General features: G+C 55.9%; 2 protein-coding genes across 2 annotated transcripts; both read left to right on the top strand.

Annotated features, from left to right (window-relative positions):
• The first annotated feature begins 7,684 nt into the window (after positions 1-7,684).
• Positions 7,685-10,769, top strand: LOC142414100 (uncharacterized). Its single transcript, XM_075510998.1, has 6 exons — positions 7,685-7,825; positions 8,475-8,525; positions 8,931-9,044; positions 9,540-9,646; positions 9,800-10,029; positions 10,630-10,769. Exons 1-6 carry the CDS (start codon positions 7,685-7,687, stop codon positions 10,767-10,769), a joined length of 783 nt encoding a protein of 260 aa, XP_075367113.1.
• A 3,387-nt stretch (positions 10,770-14,156) lies between these two features.
• Positions 14,157-16,516, top strand: LOC142414099 (interleukin-4-like). Its single transcript, XM_075510997.1, has 4 exons — positions 14,157-14,291; positions 14,556-14,603; positions 16,084-16,215; positions 16,424-16,516. Exons 1-4 carry the CDS (start codon positions 14,157-14,159, stop codon positions 16,514-16,516), a joined length of 408 nt encoding a protein of 135 aa, XP_075367112.1.
• Positions 16,517-17,929: the final 1,413 nt, after the last annotated feature.

Here is a 17,929-nt window from a genome sequence, read left to right as displayed (position 1 = left end):
AGCAGGCAGCATATGACCAAAGCTCAATTTCAGAGGAAGAATCTGTAAACCACCATGAAAAAAAAAGTTGATCTCTAACATCAGGATGTTTGTCTTTGGCAAATACGCAAATGAGGCTGAGAACGTCCCACGCTGCCTCCCTCCTCCTTCAGGCTGCGGGAATCCCTTTACGTCTCAGGGATGAAGAGCGGTTTCCGAAAGCGGGTGAGGACAGGGGCAGGAGTGCGGGCAAACCTGGCAGGTGCAGGCAGGGCCCGGGGCCGGTTAAGCACCACGGACAGAGGCAGCCCCGGGACGCGCCCCGGCGCCTGGAGGCCTTGGCCCGAGGGGACGGCGAAGCGGGGCCCTGCCTGCCCCCGGGGCTGCGCTGTGGCTCCTTCCCGGCTCTGCTGAGCCCCTCACCTTAAATCATCCCACCGCCGACACCACCCGCTAAAGGGCGTAGACAACATCTGCACCAAAAAAGACAAAACCCAAGAGTACCCCGGGTCTGGTTCTTCGTCGCAATGTTCTTCAGCCTTCTACGTGGCCAGAGGGTTGAGTGGGCTTGGCAGTAGGTGCCTTAAAGGGTAATGCCTGAAAGTGAGCGCTTGAGCTAAGGATTATTTCCACCGGAATTTTCTGAAACTGCAAGTCACTGGAGTCAGGGTGGCCCCAGTCATCGGGAAACCACTCAAAGATAAGTGAATGAATGGGACTTCCTAGCAATTACGCTTTCACCAATCCCCTGACAAGGCAATTAACACCAAACGGGGGGAGGGGGGGAAGAGAAGGCAAAGGAAAATGCTACTAACATGCATTACGTTTGCAGTTTTAAATAGGAAGCTTCACTGACTCTAGTACTACTTCCTGAAGGGGAATTTTCTTAAAGATATAATCAACAGAAAAAAAAAAGACTTTTAATTTTCAAATTTTCCTGTACTACCTGTTTATTTTAGCATGACACATACATCCCAGCTCATGAAGAATTACAGTATCTTCAGAAGCAACTCCCCAACCTTTGTGAATTCTGTGCTTTTTATCCCCCCCCCACTTTAAAGCCATGATTTGCAATTCCTCTATAAAGTAGTTTGGGCACATTTTTGCCTAAATCAGCCTTTCTCTGTTCCCCAGCTGCAAAGTTTATCATCACACACACACTTTGGGGATTAAACTTTCTGCCAGAACTTGGAAAAAATACAGAAAATGTGGTGGGAAACTAATCTCTCCTATGTCAAGTGTCAGTACTAAAATGACAAAACATAATCCATGTAATGATTTTTTTCCACATCTTGCCTTTGAATAATCCATAGGCTTCTCTATAGCTAACAGCATGGAAAAGAGACTCCACCAGCCCCGCGGGTTTGATACGGACTGGGAAACAAAAAAAATGTGCTCGTGAATCAAGCGTAGGAGAAACTTTATACACCTTCACGATCTGCTGCTCGTGGGCACCTCGGGGAGAGCGAGGAGAGAAACGGGCCCCCCGCTGCGACCGGCCGAGGAGCAGGCTTTGCTGGCACCTCTCCTGCTGCACCCACAGGAAACAGGGCTGCTGCAGATGGGCGCAGTCAGCCGCCCCCAGTGCCACGTCGAGGGGATCCCTGCTCCGCCGCAGCTTCCTGCCTTGCCGCACGGGTGACGGCCACCGCCGCAGAGCCGCTGTGCAGCGAGCTGCCTGTGGTCCTGGCCAGACGGCTCGGTCGGGCTCGGCCTCCCCTGCAGCCGTGTCCTGCGGGTGGAGGACTGAAGGTGAGGGTGGCAAGAGGAGCAGAATATCGGGGGGAAGGGGTTGTCGCCCTAACGCGATGCTACACGAAGTTCAACGCCGTCTATAGTACAGAACCAAGCAGAGGCATTTTAAGGCGAGCCAGGCACAGATTTATTGCAGTACCTCATTGGGCAGGTGACAAAGCGGTGCAGAAACTGGCTCTCCGCTTGCAATTTGGGTGGAGCTGAGGTGGATTTCCAGCGGAGAAACCCCAGCGCAGGAGAGCGGCTCCGCAGCACCCGTCCTCCACGCAGCGACGCGCGCACACGCCTTCACAAGGAAGGCACGGCCGCAGGCAGGTGCTTGCTCTGATGTGCCATGATTTAAGAGCCAAAAATAACGACTAAAAATAATTTTAATGCTTTCAGTGAGTGCGATGGCAGTGAGCTCAGGAGCCAAGAATCAGGCAGTTGCCTGGGACGGTGATTTCCTCGCCAAGCGGGCACCCAGCACCCCTCCGAGGGCACCAAATGCCTCCCATGCCTGTGCAGGCAGACGTTGGCAGGTCAGCCAGGGAAAGGGTGAGTTGGGTGTGAATCCCTTCCAAGGGATTTGGGTCTGACTGCCGCCTCGGCCCTGGCGAATGCTTTCAGAGCCAGCAGTCTGCACTCGATTGAGGGCTCCAGCATGCACTGCTCAAGCAAATGCCTTTCCTCCCACCTCTATGCCACAGCATTTATTTCTTCAGTAACGTAACTTATTTTTGGTTTATCTGCACTTGGTAAGCAAGGTAGCAACTACTTTGACCAGAAAAAAAAAAAAACAAAACAAAAGAGGCCTTAAAGACATCCCTGTCTGAACAGTCTTGTTTCTAAGTGGAATTTATATTAGCAGTGGAAAACCAATACTTTGATTTTCTGACGCTTCCTTCGATATTACTTATGCAGTATCTGCTTACAGACTGCTACAAAGACAGCTGCTTGGCCCAAAGTATTTTGGGTGTTTAAAACTTCAGAGAAGATGAATTTTTTTTTTTTTTTCCAACCAAAACTGCTTTCTGACCTGCCTGAAGTAAAAAGTGACTTACACAACACGTAACTCGCAACTTCCAGGAGCAACTTCTCCATGAAGTGTCTAATGGTGGCGGTCCAGTTTTCCTCCTGCGTGCCTCGTTTTAGGCAAAAAGCTTTTGCATGCCCTAAAAATTAAAAATACAAAACCAAACAGATGTGATTATCTAGAAATAAACACTACAAAGCAAACCAATAAATATAGATGATGCTTTCAAAAGCTTAATCATTTACTGTCTCCCTCTGACTTTGCTAGCATTTAAATGTCACACTAAATATCGGTTCTAATCTATTTCAGTATGACGGTTTGTTTACTACCCCCCCCCAGGGCAAGCTGCCAGGAGCCAGCACTTATTCTCTACTTACTGCAAGACTATACCTTCGGGAAATGTGATGCAATTTGCAAATTCTCCTTCATCCGGCTTCATCCTGCTCTTGTGTAATTTGATTTATGCAGAAAAAAAATAAATTGCTGTAGCTGTAGCGCACCTTTCCCTCCAGCTGCACCGGCTGAAGGAAGCAGGTCGGCTCCAGCGCCGGGCTGCAGTGCTGTCCCAGCACAGTCGCAGTTTGTAAACTCAACCACTGATTCAGGAGATATTACATGTGCTGATGCTAGACATTAGATGGTGACCCACATTCGGGGGGGGGGGTCATGTTATAAAGTGGTTTATTTAACTTCTCCACCGTCTTCTGAAAGTAAGGAACGGCACACACGAGCAAACGGCCTGGAAGAAAATGTTGTGGCTTCTCGATGAGGAGCTGATAAAAGGCAAAGCTGGAATAGTATGGGAAAGAAGAAAAAGGTTAGTAGGGTTGTCCAAAATCAGGCCCTCAAAAATGATAGAAGAGACCTGAAGTTGTTTGTATCACCTCAATTACAGCATCCACTGGACCTCATGAGTTTAATTGCATGGTCCCGTCCTGTCCCGCCACAAAACCTACGGCTCTGTGCAGCCGGGACTGCCGTAGGGGTGAACGCAGCTGCGAAAGCTGCTAAAACAGCCAGGAAGGGGCGTAGGGAGCGTGCGAGGAAACTGCGGGAGGAGAAAAGGCGGCCGTGCGCTGGGAATCGCCCGGGAGAGGCGGGTGCCCTCCCGGTGCCGGGGTCCTCGCCCCATCCTGAGCCGGGCACGGCCAGATGCGGCTGGGTGGGAAACCTCCCGTTCCTCCCGCTCCTCCCGCCTGCCGCTGCGACGGCCCGGTACTGAGACAAAGCTACTGCCTCTTTAACTGGAAAGGCACCGGTTCAGCCCATCGAAAATTACGGACCGTAGTTCCCCCATTTCCTACAGCGCCAGGAAAGGGGACGCTGCCACAGGGAGCTGTAGCCCCTGGAAATCTGACTTACCCATCAGCCATACCCGATTCTTTCCATTGATTTCCATCCACGTCCAGTGATGCCGTCCCGTGCCGGTGGTGGCCGCGGCTCCAGCCTACCCCGCTGCTCTTCATTTGTGTGTGATGGTTGTGGGCAACCAACCTTGGCTTTGCTGCTGGGAAAAAAGAAAAAAGAGGAAAAAAATAAAAAGCCATGGCTTTGGACAGAGAACAACGCAGAATTTCTGGTTTCAGTTGCACTGAGGGTCTCTTCAGCTGGTTCCTCTGTTTTCTGGTGTCATCATCCAGGGATGCGGCTGTGGAAAGGTCTGACCGGCACCAGCCCGGTGTGCGTCTTCACCTCTCCTCCACGTGGGGACAAGAGGAGCCCGATGGGGAAAATTGCAACACCTAAATTAACCACTTGGATCATTTTTTTAAATTGGTTGGAGACCAACTTGGGGTGGCTTAAATCCGGCATGAAGAGCGTGGGGTGCGAAGCGGGGTGGGCACAGCCCCCCCAGCTGCTGGACCCCCGGGACCCGCCTGCGTCCTGCCTCTGGCCACAGCTGGAAGCAAAACCAGCTCTTTTGTGACGAGGGGACCCTGTTTGGGCTGGGTTCACGTGCCTGCGGTCCTGTGTCCACCCCGGCCGGCAGCAGCGGGCTCAGGGACGTGGTGTCCCAGCCCCACGCCCCCCCCTCCCTTAGGGAAGGGCAGTGCTACCGGCACTGGCACACGGCGCTACCGGGGGTGATGCACAGGCAGAAATTTCCCTTATTATTTCACAATCCCAGCTGGGTTTATCGCTCAGAGCGACCGAAGATGCTCTGAACGAGCAATTTCGGCTCCCTTCAGGCCAATGACGCTCCCGAAGGGCTGCGATCCCCTCTCCTGCGCCGCCTCTCACCCGAGCCCCCGGCTCGACGCTGTTTCTCAGAATTGGGCTCTGCTTTCTATCTATTATTTTCCACCCACACGAGCCAAATTGATACATGTCAGCTTTTCCCATCATCAGGTTCATGTTACCGTATCAATAGTTTGGGGGAATGATTTTATCTGCCTTTGGGGGAGGTGACGCACGCTCTCCACGCAGGGTTTGCAGAACGGGGTGTTGCCGGCCGAGGGGTTCCCACCCCCCGCGGCCCCCCGTGGCCCCGCGATCCCCCCGGGACCACCGCGCCGCTGCCGGACCCCGCGCCAGGGCACAGGGGACGGGACCGTAAACGTCTTCGGTGCGTCCCGCTCCGGCATGCCCGCTCCAGCAGCTTGGCTCAAGGGACGCAGGGACACCGGCTTTGGGACAGACGGACACAGGCACGCTGCACTGTGCTGCCCTGGATACGCACCAGCTCCTACACCTTCCTCCCCATGCCTGCGATGGGAAACCTCCAGGCTCCCGTCTGGCTCTGATCCAGCCTTTCGCTGTTGCAGGAAATTCAGTGACGGGGAATCATCACCCCCTTTTTTTTTCCAGGAAAACCAATTTTTTTCAGGCTAATAAAAGCAACGAAACTGGAGTGCCGCAGCCCAGTCCTGCCATTGTAGTGTTAGATCTTCCACTACAAAAAAGAATGCAGTGAAACGGGAAAGGATTTGTTTGAAATGAGAAGTTCAGCGCTTCCTGGGGCTATGCAACACCTTGACTTTACTGAAAAAAAAAAAAAAGGGGTTAAAGTTTAAATATTTCTACATTTTCTAAATGAATTTAACAGTTTACAACTATTTACAGGCCTCTAAGCAGGTATAAGGTGAAGTCTGGGGCTCCCCTGGACGGGGTTTGCCCGAGCCGGGGCCGCGGCACGGCAGGGCCGCCCGGCAGCGTCGGTGTTGGCGTGAGCAGAGCCATGAGGTGCCGCTGGCGCCGAGCCGCTTCACCTCTGCTTGCAGCAGTGCTTGGGAAAAGGCAGTCAAGAATCTGGGGAAGAAACGAGCCGTTTTGGCGAGTCAGCTTTTTTTTCCCCTACAAAATTCCCACTAACAGCACAGTTCAGCCATGGTGGGAAATAATTGCGGGTTCGTGTCTGCTCTTCTGCTGAAGGATGCGGTGGTTTGAATCCCTGAGTTCTTCTTGGTTTTCTGATGTCCTCTGGGATGGCGTGGGACAACGTGGGATGGTGTGGGATGGCGTGGGTTGGCATGGGATGGTGTGGGACGGCATGGGCTGGTGTGGGACGGCATGGGCTGGTGTGGGATGGCATGGGATGGTGTGGAACGGCATAGGACAGCATGGGATGTCATGGGATGGTGTGGGACGGCATGGGCTGGTGTGGGACATCGTGGCCCACGGGCACGGCACTGCATGGGGCTGAAAGGCACCGAGCCAAGCCGCACGCTGCAGGAGGTGTCCTCGCAGGATGGGATACGTGCTACAGAGCTGAGCAAGTCCTAGTTAAAACCCAAACACCCACACGCCAGAAACCCCCCTCAGCTACTTCTTCCTTTACATGCAAGAGCATTTTTTGGTTTTTTTGCAGATGTTTAACATCTTGATAAAAGGTTTGAGGTTTTCTTTTCTTTCAGATCTGACTTTGGCTACTCGAGCTTCTCTGAAGTTCTCGAGCCATTTCCTTCTCTGCAGTGTTGCCGTCACCACCAGCAATGACCAAGCCTGGCACAGGGCACTGTGGTCCCGGCACGTCCCCAGGGCCACCGCCGGGAGAAGGGGCCACGCGGGGGGAGAGGTCCTCCGCGTCAGTGGGAAAGTGCCAAGCGGTCGGGGTGCCCTGGGAAGCAGCGCCGGGCACCGGGGTGCTCCCACCCGCATCCTGTGACGGCGGTGTCCCCGGGGCAGGCGGGTGCCGAGCCGGCTGCAGGTCCCTGCACGGGCGGCAGAGGGGCACGTTCGAGTGCAAAAGCAAATGTCTGTTTTCGTGTCACTTCAGCTGCTGGATTTCTAACCCGAGAGTGACGCCGATCCCCGGGCTGAGCCGCAGCACCTGGGCACAGCCCCGCCGAGGCGGCAGAGCTGGTCTGGCTCCCGGTGCACGGTGGGGAAACGCTCCCAAATTCAACCAGACGCTCGCTGGGGCCGTGCCGTCCCCTGTGAGACGTCGACATCCAGGGCAGGAGCCGGGAGCCCGGCAGGCGTCCGGCCACATGCATCCCGGAGTCGGTCCTTCTGCGTAACTGGTTGTCTTTTGCATTGGTGAGACAAGGAAAGCTTCGGCAGATATTTCTCCACATGTAAGATCATGGCCTGACTTTACTCGAGTCTTGCAATGTGCTTGGTTAAGTCATGCACATGTTCATGCAGCATGTTACAAACACACTCGATAGTAAATAGATCCTCAAACATCAAAGAGAAATTCTCATCTGCTCATCCCAGTATCTCTTCATCTATCAATTAGGTGATTAAAATCTGCATGGTAGCTGAATAGCAGATAACGTTGGTTAAGGGCGAAAAGTCTTCACTGTCATTACATAATGCCCTTCTTTGGGGCGAATGGCACTTCCCACCGTCTCGCCTGATCAGCACAGGAAGACACCTATATTTGGTAGTCAATGGAGACTATAAAAATGGTGCTCTGCTAAGCAGCCAGGCAGAGAAGCCCTGGCCAGCCAGCCCAGCCGGCACGGGAAGCACTCGGACGGCAGCGACAAGATGCTCCCCTTGCTGAAGGCTGCTTTTGCTCTCCTCTCCCTGCTCCAGCTCATTTATTCCAGGCCGCTGACGACTACCTCTCCCAAACTAAAGCTGTCGGAGATCACCCACCGCATCCAACACCTCAACTCAGGAGTGCAGGTAAATGCCGCTACACCTCCTGGCATTTCTTTGCTTACAGACCAGAGGAACATTATTGATGATGATGTTCCTTGGTGCTTTGGGCACCCCAGCCCCTTTCAGCCTAGACTTTGGATGCTCGACACTTGACTTGGTGGTACAAGAGGCTGCTCGGGTCAGGCAGGGTGAAGTTTTCCACCTGACACTGGGCACATTGCAGAAAAAAATGCTGAGGAACAAGACACCCGCCCCCAAACCTCCCTCTCCAACACGCAGAGCTGCGTCGGGGTGACCGGGGCAGCTTGGTGATGGGGACACGGTGGCCCGGCACTGTGTGAGCTGCCGGGGGGGGATCCCCGCTCTGTGCCGGTCCATAGCACCCCGGGAGCCGCCCACCCCTTCCCAAACAACTGCTTGCAAGTGCTGTGCAAACCCGGGTCCCGTCTTCCCAGACGCCTGTTTTGAAACAATTTGCTGAAACACAGAGCTCGGCGGTGGTGGCAGCAGCACCCACGGTGCATCCGTGCCGTGTCCCACCGGAGAGGGATGGGGACACGGTGCCCCTTGCCGGGGCAGAGCGCAGCGGGCGGCTCCTCGGGGACGGTCTCGTAGTGACGGTCTCGTAATGACTCTCTCATAGTGACGGCTTTCCCTTGTGTCGCCTCTCCAGGTCCCCTGCAATGACACCCGAGTGGCACAGGTCGCCTTCACGGATCGAAAGGTAAAAGATGATGGGGAGATAGGCGGAAAACGCGTTCGTAATGAACACACGCATAGCCGGCGCCCTCCTCGCCGCGGTGCACAGCCCACGTAGCAGAGGTAGTTTTATTAGTCACCGAGGAAGAGCTGCTCAAGTGCTAGTCGCTGGGGGTGAGCACACGGCTCGATACCGGCTGCGCCCGAGGACCTGCCTCCGGTGCCGCTGCCCCCCCAGCTCCCCCCGAGCCCTTTGGGCACAGCCCGGGGCCCGAGTCACCGCACGGGGCTGCGATTACGGCCGTAAAATGAAAGCAGTTTAGGAAGCCGCTGTGAAATCTCCCACCTCCCTGGACACCTTGATAAGTAGCATCAACTTGCATCAACTACTTGGTTCTAATAACGTTTCCCCCCTCCCCGTGTTTGCCAGCTGTCGGAGCAGGAGCTGCTGTGCCAGGCTGCCACGGCGCTCACGAAAGTCACCAGATGCAAGAAAGACTACGAGCCGTTCATCATCAACTTGCAGAGCCTGCACGGCAAGACGGTAAGCAGGAGCTGCAGCCTCCCCGCTCGCCGCCCCACTGTGCGGCTCTGGCCCCCGGAGCGGCCGTGCCCCCCACGCCGGCTGCTCCCGAGCACGGGCCCCGCTTCGGTGCCGGCCCCCCAGATGTACCCACAGGACTGACCAAGCCGGTATTCGTTGTCTTGCACGGGGCCAGACCTGAGCATCGCAGACCTGCGCAGTGCCGCAGTGTAATTTGCCTCCGTGGGAAGAGGGTGAACGTCCCTGCCAGTCCCGGCCACCCCGGGCCAGTAGCCATGGGGCTCGCTCTGCTGGGCACAGGGGCCGGGTGCTTGTCCTGAGCAAACTCCCAGCCTTGTGGGGCAGCATCCTCACAGCCCTTAACTGAATTATTCACTTTGGGAGACAGAGGCAACGGAACAAACCATCTGCTTGGGCTGGTAGCCTGGCTGCCCGCCATCTGAGCCGCTAAGTCCCGCTGTCACCTCTAACGCTTCTACGCTCCTCCTTCCCCAGAACTGTTCCCTGAGCAACGACAACGAGATCTACCTGCGCAACTTCTTGCCGGCGCTGGGGAACTTCACCCAAGGGATGTACAGGCGCCTGGCCACGTCGGCTGCACAGTGAGACGGGCACCGCTCCGGCGAGAGCCGCCGCCGCCCGCCCCGAGCCCAGGGATCGTACTGCTCGTAGCTCTTAAAATAGGTTTTGCTCCTCGTTGCATGCACTTCCTCAGCTCTGCCCCAGCCCTTCTAAACCCAACGCAATCCTAAAAGCAAGTCCCAGCGGGTACGCCGGGCCCCTGGGATCACTCAGCCGCCTGCCTGTGACCGGGTGATGGGAATCGTCCCCTTCCCGGCAGGCGCCTGGCACCTCCCGAGCTTTCTGTCCAAGTGCCGTGTGTTAGACATTGCTCAGCCTCTGCAGGAGAGCTCTCGTCCGGACGACGCTGCCCTTAGCACTCCCTCGCAGCCCTGCGGCTCTTCCAGCCGGCACGAGGCAGGACGTGAGCCCTCGGGAGGGATGGATGGATGGATGGATGGATGGATGGATGGATGGACCCCCCAGGAAGGATGGCTGCGAGCCCTCGGGAGGGATGGATGGATGGATGGATAGATGGATGGATGGATGGATGGATGGACCCCCCGGGAAGGATGGCTGCGAGCCCTCGGGAGGGATGGATGGATGGATGGATGGATGGATGGATGGATGGATGGACCCCCCGGGAAGGATGGCTGCGAGCCCTCGGGATGGATGGATGGATGGATGGATGGATGGATGGATGGACCCCCCGGGAAGGATGGCTGCGAGCCCTCGGGAGGGATGGATGGATGGATGGATGGATGGACCCCCCGGGAGGGCTGCGGCCCCTGGGCAGGCTGGCAGGAGGGTTTGCCTGGCCGGGAGGAGCCGGGCATCACGCCTGGCCGGGGCAGCCAAGGAGGTTGAGCTTTTAACTTGTTCTCCTCCTGCAGCGCCTACCAAAACCAAAACCAAGTTATCTGCTTCCTGTTCCTCTTAATGAAGGGAGGCTTCTTCATAATCGTCCTCTCTTCCTAAAGCGATCGCAATCTAGGTTGAAATGATGCGTTTTTCGCTACGGCAGCCCGGGGGGGCCGAGTCCCCGCCGGCGCCCAGCGGGAGCGGAGCTGGGGAAGTGCAGCGGCCGAGAGCCAAAGCCGGGAGGGAAACAGCGGAGGGAGGGGGCTGCCTCGCCGCCGGCCAGAACTGTTAACGCTGCCTTGAGCGTGTCTTTGACCTTGTCAGTGGGCTTTTAAGTTATTAACAGTGAAGGCAGGAGAGTCTGTAGGATAACTTTGGATCTAATGGGTGCTCATCGGCATCATACTTCTAGCGTTTATTTATTATTATATTTTATTTAAATAACTTATTTTTATATTGTGTAATCTAAAGATTCAAGACCAAAAAGTCCGGGCTGTTGAAAGCTTTTCTTCGCTTGGGACCCAAAACAAAAAGGAAAAGCCAGTATTCAGAATAGGTGTTTTATTTTTAACTTATAGAAGAGTAGTTCTGTGGAACACAGTCATATTTAAAATACCGCTACCTCATTCTTAGGGAACTATTAGTGCCTAATTGCCTTTCCACGACAACAAATGAATGTGTGCTGATTCGTAATTTATTGTTCTTCCCTCTATTTAAAATATTTGTATGACGACAGAGTTAATATATTCAGATTATCATGTAGTTGGATGTCTTTTTTTTTTTTTTTTTCCTCCATTTCGACTTTGCACTGATGTTATAAAAGTGTCTCAGGGCTTAAGCAATAAACTACTGACTAACGAGCTCTTGGCACCAATGGTTTATGCCGTCGCTTCCCCTCTTCTTCCCTTCGGCAGTTAGGGAGGAGCAGCGGGGGCTGCTGCCTCCTTGGGCGGGCGGCACAGGGGAAGGGGGTGGGGAAGGATGGCATTTCTGGGGGCAGCTTCCAGCAAATCTACCCAGTCTGCCGTCGAGAACAAGTTTTCAGGAAAGCAAAAAGCACCGATGAACCTACCCGCCTTGCAGCGTAGGAGAACACGGGGTGAAGGGAAAGAGCTGGAGGAGCGGGGATGAGAGTCCGCCTTTGGGAAGAGGGGCTCGCGCACGGGGCGATGACGAAGGGGAGCGCGTCGGGGTGCAGAGCGCGGTCTGGGGAGCAGCAGGGCTGAAACGGGAGCCAGCGGGCGGCAAAGCGGTGCTGCACGCAGGGGAAGGCACCCGGGCCGGTGGGCGAGGGAAGGGACGGGGCCGGCTCATGGGCGAGCGCCCGCTTGGGTTCTGGCGGTGGCAGGTACACGAGCAGGAAATAAATAGGCAAACCTGCTGCTGGGAATTGTTATAAACGCAGGCAATTGCTGTCAATGCATGCGCTGGGGCGTTAACTGCAGCCTTTGGATTTGCTCTGGATAAACCACAGCGTGAGCGGCACCAGCACCAGACACGGCAGGCAACAGAAATGCACGAAAACAGCAAAACGTCCCTGCCACCGCCAGCCGAAATTTACCCTGGGCAGCACGTTACGCCCCGGCAAACCCTCGTGGCCCTTTCTCAGTGGCTGTCCTGGAATCGCTCCGGTTTGGCCCCAAGGAAGAGCCGGTGGCTGTGGCTTTCAGCGGAGCCCAGGGCTCGGTGGCTGCGGGGATGCCGGTGCTGGGAGCCCAGGGCTCGGTGGCTGCGAGGATGCCGGCGCTTGAGCCCAGGGCTCGGTGGCTGCGGGGATGCCGGCGCTTGAGCCCAGGGCTCGGTGGCTGCGGGGATGCCGGCGCTGGGAGCCCAGGCAGGATCCCCATGGGATGGGGCGATGCTTCAAACCACAGAGCACGAGGGGGAGAGTGGCAGTGGAGAAAAATTGCGGGCACGTTTCTGAACCCAGCACCCGCCTTCGGTAGGGGAAGCGGCAGCAGGTTCATCCCCTGAAGATCGCCGAGACGAAGGTGCTGCCGGGGCTCTGGAGATGACCCTCCCGCCCAGCACGGGCAGAGACGGGGACCGCGCCGGGGCCGAGCCGCCCCTCCAGCGAGCGATGGGGCCGTCGCTGCCATCGGCCGCATCCCCCCCTCGGGAAAGGACGTGGGAATTTTTCCCTTCACTGGTGACTTTCCCATCGCACAGTGATGCAGTTTTCCACCATGATTCAGCCCGAGTAGCTCAAAGGTTACATTTTTCTGTTAATTTAGCGTTTTCTGTTCATTTATTCCAGTTTTAGAGCTTTCCACCGTGATCACTGGGGAAACCACTGCGGCTGCAGGATGGAGCCACCACCTCCATCCCCTTCTCCAGCACCACTTTTAGGCAGGGAGCCTGCCACCACCCCCCGTCCCAGACCCGCGGGGCGGCTTCAGGCATCCCGGCGAGGAGCCCGGCCCCACGGCCGCCATCCGCGGAGGCCGCTGCCGGCGCGGCACGTTCCCGCTCGCTTATCTGCTCTCCATCGAGAGCGGTGCAGGTAGGAAACGGCGCAGCACTCCGCTGCAAATCCCTCGCAAAGGTCTTTCTGAGTCAGTGGCACTAACTTCATCTGGGGCATTTCGTAATTAGACAAACAAAATTACTCTCAGTCTGGCTGCTCCTGGATAAATCGCGACTCTTATCAAGCATCTGATGGCAAGTTGCTATTTGAGTTAGAAAAATACCTATTAGTTATTACAAAACTCCGAAGTTTCCCAGCTCAGCTAATTTCTCAGCGTGATTTCCTGCGGCAGCGCCGGTCGGTGATGCCGGCGAGCCCATCGCCTGAACCTCGCGCAGGCTTTTGCCCGAGCAGGGCAGGACGGGCCGGGGCAGCCTCCAGCTCGCCGAGACGCCGGGTGCTGGACCGGAGTCGCAAAACCCCGTTTTCCCACGCGAGCGCCGGGGCTCCTGGGCACGGCTGCCGCGGCACCACCGGCTCCCGTCCCTCGCCCACGTCCCCGCAGGGTGCCGCAGGCAGGATCACGCTGTTTCGGGGGGTCCCGTTTGGCCAGGAGAGCCCCCAGCTCTCCATAAACGCCCCGGCCCCGGGAGGCGGCGATGCCCCGCTCCTACCCCGGAGGTTTTTGTCCCCGCGGGCCCCAGGCAGGGCTCTGCCGCGCTTTCTGTTTCTCCCCGAGCGCAGGTTAAGATAACCGTAGACAGAAAATGGTATGCAGATGAAGGATGCTTTGCATGATTTGGAGATATTCAAATGAAACGCGAGATGGAAGAGCTCGCAGGATCGTTAGAGAAAAAAAAGCAAAGCTCCCTTATTTGAGCGCGGTCAGATCCGTGGTCTCCCCAGTCTGGCCACTTCCACCTCCTGGTGTAGAGGAAGTCTTAGGATACGGAGAAATGACGAATCCCCAAGCCAGGCAGTTTACATACTTTTCTTTTGTATGTGACCTGACTCCTACCACTGTTATCTTACGGTGGAAATTTCCTACGTTGAAACGTAATGCAAGATCAGAAGAAAATCTTGACTTCTACAAAAAAGACCTGTTGTCCTAATTGGATAGGAGCAACTTTGGAAAGTGCAGATAAGGGAAAAATAAGTTTTTCCTACAGGTTCAGCAATTTTACAGCCATAAATTGAGATGTTTCTTCCAGAAAAGCACACACAGGTATAGATCACCAAAATATCCAGAAACTGCGAGCTGAGGGGTTCAGCCCGAGCAGGCCATGAGCATCCCGGTCCCAGTCCTGCTCGTCTTCCTGGCGCTGTCGGCCTGCCAGGGCCACAGGGCCGCTCTGCTGCAGACCTCCAACTTCCTGAAGGAGAGCATCAGGCTGCTGAGCGAGCTCCTGGAGACGAAGGTAGGGCTCGTTCGCACGGCTCAGCCTTTACCCGCCGATGGGAGGGACAGATTGTTTCGCCGGGCTCAGCAAGAGCGATGCTGAGTCAAAGAAAGGTGCTGAGCGTGCAGCGCCGAGGCAGAGCGCATGGCTCACGGCGCTCCCGGGGCCCAGAGCGGGCGGACAGACGGACGGGTGTGCGCCCGTGTGCGCGCGCGTCGGGATGGATCCACGTTAGTGGTTTCTCTAGCCTGATCGCTCCCTCTCCTTTGTGTCTTGATAAAGGTTTCCTGTGACAAGATGAACGTGACGAGTATTTTTGCAGGAGATAAGGTAAGAGAGAAAAAAATTAACTCGTCCTTCTTCGAAAACAATCATACGGCCACCATGGGTACTGGGAGAGGCTGCTGGGGGCCGGAGGAGAGCACGGGGCAGCCAGGAGGCAGACGTGAAGCCCTGGGAGTCCTGCCCGTACCGGTGCGGCACTGCACGGAAGCAAGGAGCCCATCGCGAGCCCCGAGCAGCGATGCTGGGCTGCCAGGCTGGTCCTCGCCGCTCCCGGTGCCCAGCACGGGTGCCCTCACCTTCCCGCGCCCATCTCCGCCTCCAGCCGAAGCAGCATCGGCTGCTCCCGGCCACCCCGCAGGCGAGGGGGAGGCCAGAGGGGCAGGCGGGAATGGCACCGTGTGTTTTAGCAGCATACAGGGTTTTTCAAGCTTTTCAGAAAGGAAGAGAGGAACTTCTTCCTTTGCCTTGGAGCGGTGTGTCACCGTCTCACAGACACCCACACACGCCTATCGCGCAGCATCTCGAGCTCTGGTTAGACATACTATCCCTCTTTAGCCCCTTATCTGGGGGAAGGCTCTTCAGTTAGCAGAAGATTTAATAGCAGATAATAAAGCCTATTTCTGCTCTGAAAATTGCTGCCTAAGCCAAGCTCTCCGGCACCAGAGTTCCTGTTTTCACAGAAAGCCCATGCCCTCACCTCGCGCTGCACGGGCAGGCGGCAGGCGAGGGGTGCAGCAGCCTCCCTTGGGGGGCTGAGCACCCCCTCGGAGGGGTCCCCGCCCCCCTCCTGCCACAGGGACCGGCCCTGGGAGCGAGAAGAGACGCCCGGGATCCCGCAGGACCCAACACCCGCGGACCCGGCCGCGCTCACGGGGACGGGCCGGTCGCTTATTTGGTGGGGCCATTTGGGTGAAAGCTGAGGAACTCGGAGCGGGCAGAGCTCTCGGCAACCTCCCCGCGCTCCTGCAGCAAGGTGGCCTCGGGAATGTCCCCAGGGAAGACAACTGAATAGTTTTCTTATTACCGCCAGCACTTTGCTTATTAGCTCCTCGTCTTCCGCGTGTCAGCGCTGCAGGGCTTTACTACTCAAAGCACCTGACGGAGGCAACCTCTTCCCAAGGGCTTTTGTCATTCCCATAGAGCCTCCCATATTCCCTCCGGCTTCATTCCCGCGGGACCCCACAGGGAGCAGCTGCCCGAGCACAGGGTCCCACCCCCGGGTCCCACGTTCGCGCCCACGCCGGGAGCACGATGCTCTAAGCACGTGGGTGCTCGCTGCCGCGCCAAACTCTGCCACGACTCCTCACCAGCGGCCGACGGCACCCTCCTCGCCGGGGACGGGAACAGCCCCGTGTGCGCACCCACACGGCTGGGAAGCTCCAGGGGAGGCTTGGACATCTCGAGCTGTACTTTGTACCCGCCGTTTAGAACAGAACTGCGTTACTTGCGCTGTTTTAATCTACTGCTTACAAAGCCGGGACTGTACAAAAGGGTTTCTAAAAAAGCCACGTGCGTCTTTTCCCAGAAAGACGACGATATGGAGGTCTTATGCAAAGCCACCACAGTCGCCTGGGAGGGCCGGAGCTGCCACAGGCACCTGGAGGGCATTTACCTCAACTTGCTCCAACTCGTCCGAAGGAAGAGCGCAGTCCACAAGGTAAGGCAAGGCTCTCCCCTCGCTGCCCACCGACCGCGCCGGGGCCGTACAGCCCTCAAGCGTTCTGCACGTCCCGGCTTCTCCCTGGGTCCCCGTGTTTGCTTTCACCCAGTCCTCTCCCACACCACCGCTACCAGCCCAGAGCAGGCTGGAGAAGCAGATCCCTCCCCCAGCAAGCATCCTAATGGCCATTTTTTTTCTCTTACAGGCACCGTGCCCCGTGGCAGCAGGCAACACTACTTCACTGAATGATTTTCTAGTGGACTTACGCAGAGTCCTCCAGCGATTAGTAAAAGAGTAGAGTTTGAAGTGAAAAAACACAGTTTGTTTTTTTGTTTGTTGTTTTCTTTTTAAACTATAATGACACTGTATTTTTCAAACATTATTTATAATAATTCTTTAAATAAATGTATTTTTGGACTAACTTTGCTGGTATTGCATAAAATGTTTCTCGGCCAGAAACTGGAGAGCGCGGGAGGGGGTTTGAGAGCTCGAAGGTGCCGGCTGGAGCATGGGGCACTGGGCTGCAGGACCCGGCTGGCAGCACCTACGAGCCGAGGAGCCCCCAGCTCCCGGGGAGACCCGCTCAGCCCTCTCCCACCGCCCCAGCTGAAATGCCGAGGGGCCCCAGAGGGAGCCATGGGACAGAGCACCGAGGCCAGTCCTGAAGCAACGGGAACCAGGCTGATGGCAACAGGGGGAAACGGCAGAGCAGGGAAGGAAGGATGGGTATTTTCTATCCACGTTGTTGGAAAGGGGCACGTTTGTGACTGGGTTGGAAAGCAGGGCACAGAGGGGCAGCGCTGACTCCAGAGAGCTGAGCAGCGACAGGTTTCTAGATGGAACTGGGGCTTTAGGAATAAGGGGGTTTAAAACCATGAAATCAGAAGTAATTTTTGTTACTTTGCCATAAAAGCTGCAAGAAATACACAGGGCTACAGTGAACAGAGTCCAGAGCCCACTAGCACAAGGGTGGTGCTGGCAAGAGTTACTGAAACAAAGTATTTGTCCTGCTATGGGGTTAAGGCTTGTACTAACACCAGGAAAGCAGGTCTAAGCAGAGGGAAAAAGCCCAAGAGAAGCCTGGTTGGAGAAGACAGGCCACATACAGGGCTTGCTTCTGAAAGCTGTAAACTCAAAAGTGTGCTAGAGCTGCAAAGGCAGATGCCAGGTCTGTAGCTAAGCAGGCCCTTAGTTCTCACCTCACAGCCTAGTTATAGCCTGTATTTATATTATAACCATACATTTATATATATATGCCAGTTATATATGGCATAGCCCTTTGTGGTGCAGGAGTAAAGAGGCTCCAGCAGCAACAGCAGTGACAGAAATAGCAACAGGGAGCAAAACTGCACTGTTGAAGGGATGACTCCAGCCTGCAGCAGACCTGGGTGGTGGTTAAAGTCTCTCTAACAACAAGGGACCGGAGTCTTGCAGGTATTTAGGTGTCTACCCTTTTGCAACTTTGGCACAGCGTGGGAGAGCACTTTGGAAAGTCCCAGGACTGTGCAGGGTTTGGTTCGTGCATCAACTGAGTCACAATACTCGGGAGCTGCAAAGTTAGCAGACCACAAAAAACCTGTTACCTGCTACATGAGCAGGCTGAAATGTCTTCCAGAGGAAGAAACGCACTGCAGATCAATACAGCTTATGCAGCAAAGGAAACAGAGCTGAACGTTTCCAATTACTGCAGGTAAATTCACACCATCTGCAC

Source organism: Mycteria americana, chromosome 8 (assembly GCF_035582795.1).
Source record: "Mycteria americana isolate JAX WOST 10 ecotype Jacksonville Zoo and Gardens chromosome 8, USCA_MyAme_1.0, whole genome shotgun sequence".
Lineage (NCBI taxonomy): Eukaryota > Metazoa > Chordata > Aves > Ciconiiformes > Ciconiidae > Mycteria > Mycteria americana.
Note: the sequence above shows the minus strand (reverse complement) of the source record. Positions and strands in the feature narration are given on the sequence as shown.